Raw genomic sequence first — 4,991 nt, 5'->3', positions numbered from 1 at the left:
GTATATTTGGATTTCCCATTCTATTCCGTATTTGATACAAAATATCATCACACATATAATATTTGTACTTCATCCACAAATCAATTGGGTTTGATGGGAAGCATGTAGATATGATTATAGAAAACAATGTTCGTATTTGATGAGTGTGTGATGATATTACAGCATCATTGAGAGTTTGATCCCAATGAGCGTCATTTTCAAGCAATTGCAAACGTTGACAGGCTTCTCTGTAGGATCCACACAATTCACCATCAACAGTTCGTAACTGTTGGAATGATGTTGGGCCACGTACATTGACTAATAGCAGTCGTAAATAAAAACATTCATCATTGCTTGGATGTACTGAATAAATCCGGCCAATCGCATCGGTGGAATATACATCTGTATATCCTGGAACTGGTTTTCCTTGTTTCCGTCGTATAAATCTCCTTGAGGATTGATTCCAGGTATAATATTTTGGCATTTCAGAATATAGTAATGTTTGTGCGAAATCATCGTTTTGGCATGTCTCAAAAAAACTGGTTAATGTAGTAGATGGTGGCTGAGCAGCTCTTTGTACTGCGTTCTGTGCTGTAAAATACACTCTTTGTCCATTTTCTAAATGCACAGCTAAGTGAACAACAGAAGGGTGTCTCTCATGAATAGGAAAAGAAAATATTCGCCAAACTGCTTCATTACTACTGACATAGCGGCCCATTTGGTATTGGGTAACTTCATCATTAGAATTCTCTGCACCAATTCCAATCACAGCCATATCACTCCCTTTGGTTACATATTTGCAAATGTATTTAATCGATTTCACTGAATGGCAAGATTCAACGTTGATGTGTGCTTTGAATGTCTTTGATAAAATGGGTGAATATGGAACAATCCAACGATTATCTATTTCAATATCTTGTTAATTTAATTTGACAATTGTTGATTTTCCATTGTCTGCTGTCGATCTGCGACGATACAATGGATAACCGTCATTACCAGTAATTGTTTCCGATATTAATGTCCGTGGATATCGTTTTGAACATTTACCATCCATCATACACGGTGAATTTTGATTAAGAGTTCCACAGGGACCATGTATCATGTTTTTGATAACTACCTCATGCAATCCAGGATCTACTTGTACATTAGGGATTTCAGCTGATATCACTGCATCAACTTCATTTGGCCTTATCTTTTCAACCAACCAAACCAAAATGTGTGCATGTGGCAATCCTCGTTTCTGCCACTCCACAGAATACATCCAGCAGCGTGTCTCACCAAACACATTATGTTTTACGATGAAATTCATTAAAGATTTCAACTTTTGTCTAAAGACTCTGGCTGTAATATCATGACGATCAATGGATGATTTCCCAGGTAATAACTCCTGCTTAATTTCTATCCATTGCGGATTGCATGTAAATGTGATGAACAAATCTGCTGTACCATAATGACGAACATACGACATGGCATCTTGAGCATATTCGTGCATATGCCGAGGGCTTCCGATGTATGTTGCTGGAAGAATAGTCATCCGACCGACATTCTGTGCATTTCCATCAGTATTAATCGCATCTCGAAGGTGAATATACTCTTCAGATCGGAGTTTGGTTTGATTCAACCTGATGAATGTTAATCTCTCCGTTTCAATTTTAACATACATGTCATCAACATATTTGTGATATAATCGCCGACATTTCAATATGTGATTATCTGCATTTTCCCGAATCATTAGGCGGTATGAATAATAGTTCATTGAACTGACTTTTTTGTTGGTTTCAGAACCTGTAAACAGATTTTGTTTTAATAACATTCAAATATAAAATTAAAATACATAATATAGTGACTGAGATATTATCGCCATAGCTAAACTAATATTTTAGTTACCTGTAATGGGATTTATCATTTTTATTGATAAATCGTAGCCATCTTCACCTTGCCAAAATATAATGGGATATTGCAGTGCATCATATGAGCGGTGTGTTTCCTTTATAGGTTGTAATTGAAAATTCCGACGATGTAAAAAATATCACGGGATTCCAAGTTTTCTCCAACTACAACGATAGCAACTTCATCAATAGTTGGTGCATTAAAACGTCTTGTATGTTGACCTGCAGGTGTTTTATCAGCTCTGATTACAATTTTGTGATTATCGGATGGCATCAGATCCAGGGCAGTTTTAAACAATATAATCAATTGATTGTGTTGATGAAATAAAGTTTGTAATTGTTCTACAATAGACCTTTTTACTAAATTGTTATGTGCACAACGCAGATCAATTTCTTGTGGTGAATTGCCCATAAAATAAATTTGCAGGAATTTGTTGTCGCTATCTGACACTGGTAACAGTGAACCTGCTCTGTGATATATTTGCCCTTGTATCTGTAAATAAAAAAAATATTATGGTGTGGTATAAATTAATGGATTGTCAATGATCAAACTTAAATAATATTTGATCTTAAAAAGTATATATTTAGTTTTAACTAATATCTATCAAATATAAAATATAATAAAAGTGTCACTGAAACTGAATCACCATATAATATGATGACTAAGTGATATATTTCGTAATGATTAAGAAATTGAAGATTAGTAACACATCTTAACTTTGGTGACAGAAAATTTTGTTCGCTAAAATAATTATGAGTAACTGCTATAATACATACCTTGAAAGTTGGCATAAAATTTTCCCGAACTGCATTTGTTGCCCCAAATGAAGTCATTTGAAAGCAATTGTTATATTGTTGAATATGTGTCAAAAAGTGTATAGAATCTGTTCCTATTCCTGAAACCAATGAGTACAATGGTTCTGGTGGTGGATCCAATTGTATCAATTTCACTTTACCATTTGCGCAACACAATCCATTGGCTTCGTTTTTGTATTTTAATGCCTTACAGTGTGAGCAAACCAAGTTCATAGAACCAATAACAACACATTGGTAGTTACTGTAGTCAATTGACACATCGTAACTGAAAGCAGCTGGATTCAAACTTGCGCGATTATTAGTTGAATGTCGCGCTCGCGCTTCACGCGTTTGTGATATCCGAATTCTTTCACGTTCATTTCCGTCGTCACGTTCTTGTGCAGTACGATTAGATCGGTAATTAGCTTGGTTTATAGCATTTCTGGTTCTTCTACCTAAATTGCTTCGTCTTATAGGAGGCATATCAAATATAAATTATTTTTTCACTAATCACGAACTAAACAAACACTAACTAACTAAACACTCTGCACAAAACACGATATACGAATTTGTTTCGTGTATCACTTGACAATTCATCTGTCATCTGTCAAAAGTCATCTGTAACAGACAACTTTTTTTTTAAATTTGATATGACTTGAACTCAAATCCTTTTAAGCCGTACGAATTGTTTTATTTATTTAAAATTTGAATTAAATTTTAAACAAATAAAAAATTTTAAATAAATAAAACAATTCGTACGGATTAAAAGGATTTGAGTTCAAGTCATATCAAATTTAAAAAAAAAAAGTTGTCTGTTACAGATTACTTTTGACAGATGACAGATGAATTGTCAACTGATACACGAAACAAATTCAAACAAAAAGGGCTATTTTTAGGGTTTTTCCAGCAATAATTCTAATTTTTCTCGCCGTAAAAACCATCCCTGAACTTCAACGAACATTTTAAAAAAAGATTTGGCCAAATTGGTCCAGGCGTTGTTGAGTTATGCGCTTAGGAACATATTTTGCGATTCATTTTTATATATAAGATTATCTTAAATAATTAGTCTTATTCTAAAGCTTATTCTAAAGTCTACATATGTTCAGTAATCAGATCAGGTGGTGTTAAACGTTTTAGTCTACGCACTTCATAATCACGTTGCATATTTAGCTGCTTAGCGAGTACATTGGGATGCACTGACACTCTTTCGAAGTACTTCACACAAGCACATCTAATTACACTCGTTACAGGTTCTAGAGTTATCACTTATTTGAAATGTTATTTGAAATATAGTACGGAGCGTCAACAATGGCACGCAACACTTTATTTTGGAACCGTTGAATGATGGATATATTAGATTTGCTAGTGGTACCCCATAGTTGGATTCCACATGACCAAATAGGCTTGAGTGTAGACTCATACAGCAATAATTTGTTATCTAATGATAACTTGGATGGGCGCCCGATGGGCCAATATATTTGATATAATTTAAGTCCATATTGTTTTCGTTTAGCAAGTATATGATTCTTCCATGTTAGGCGTCGATCTAAGTGCATACCAAGATATTTAACGTGCTCTGCTTGGGGGAGTTGACGATGATTGATATTCACTGGTGGACATGTTCTTCTACGCAGGGTAAACGTTACATGCGTGGATTTTGTTTCATTGGTTTTAATGCGCCATGTCTTCAACCATAATTGTATTTCTGACGGTTTTTGTGTGCCCGTGCGCTTGACACCTCGTGTAATGTGGTATTATTCTTTTTGTATGTGGTGGTTCGCTTTTAATAATATTATTTTGTAATTTGGTGATTTCATACACAGCCTTATTATTTTCATTAGCTTTTAAATCAATATAGAAAATAGGCAGAGGTTCTTTTATCGTACGATTTCGTATACTGTGAACATTTACGGCCTCGTGGCCTTTTTCAGCTAGCGCTACCTTGATGGTGTTAAAGTCCGTCCCGTGATGTAATGCTTTTAACACGAATTTAAATGTTCTCTCGAATTTTGACCTGAATGTATGCTACTGGGTGTTTCTTTCTTCTAATTCTTTTACTAGAACTTTAAAGTGCTCCGCTTCGAACAATTGGAATTTTATTGTTTCATAGCTCACTGTTTTTTTAATTGTGTAGTTCATAGTGATGGTTTTCAATAGGTCATCGATGTGTTTTATTACTCCTGCCTTATCGACTGTTATTGGTGGTGGTTTGGGAACTACTTTCTCACGGCTTGTTTTTATATTCTCTTCAATTTCTTCTGATTGGTTGCTAAAGCGGTTCTATGTCTCTATTGGTTTCCGTAACCAATAGTCACTGATCCTTGTTTG

At 34.7% G+C, this 4,991-nt stretch overlaps 2 protein-coding genes across 2 annotated transcripts; both read right to left on the bottom strand.

The window, feature by feature from the left end:
* Window positions 1–785: 785 nt before the first annotated feature.
* LOC143191373 (uncharacterized) lies at window positions 786–1,960 on the bottom strand. The gene is made up of 2 exons (XM_076396365.1): window positions 1,867–1,960; window positions 786–1,764 (listed from the first exon to the last, which is right to left on the bottom strand). Exons 1-2 carry the CDS (start codon window positions 1,883–1,885, stop codon window positions 899–901), a joined length of 885 nt encoding a protein of 294 aa, XP_076252480.1. The 5' UTR covers window positions 1,886–1,960; the 3' UTR covers window positions 786–898.
* LOC143191372 (uncharacterized) lies at window positions 1,834–3,239 on the bottom strand. Its single transcript, XM_076396364.1, has 2 exons — window positions 2,646–3,239; window positions 1,834–2,361 (listed from the first exon to the last, which is right to left on the bottom strand). Exons 1-2 carry the CDS (start codon window positions 3,144–3,146, stop codon window positions 1,969–1,971), a joined length of 894 nt encoding a protein of 297 aa, XP_076252479.1. The 5' UTR covers window positions 3,147–3,239; the 3' UTR covers window positions 1,834–1,968.
* Between the last annotated feature and the right edge of the window lie 1,752 nt (window positions 3,240–4,991).

This window comes from Rhynchophorus ferrugineus, unplaced genomic scaffold, assembly GCF_030347505.1.
Source record: "Rhynchophorus ferrugineus isolate W39M unplaced genomic scaffold, kcgeb_rfMv2 rfM2, whole genome shotgun sequence".
Classification (NCBI taxonomy): Eukaryota; Metazoa; Arthropoda; class Insecta; order Coleoptera; family Curculionidae; genus Rhynchophorus; species Rhynchophorus ferrugineus.
Note: the sequence above shows the minus strand (reverse complement) of the source record. Positions and strands in the feature narration are given on the sequence as shown.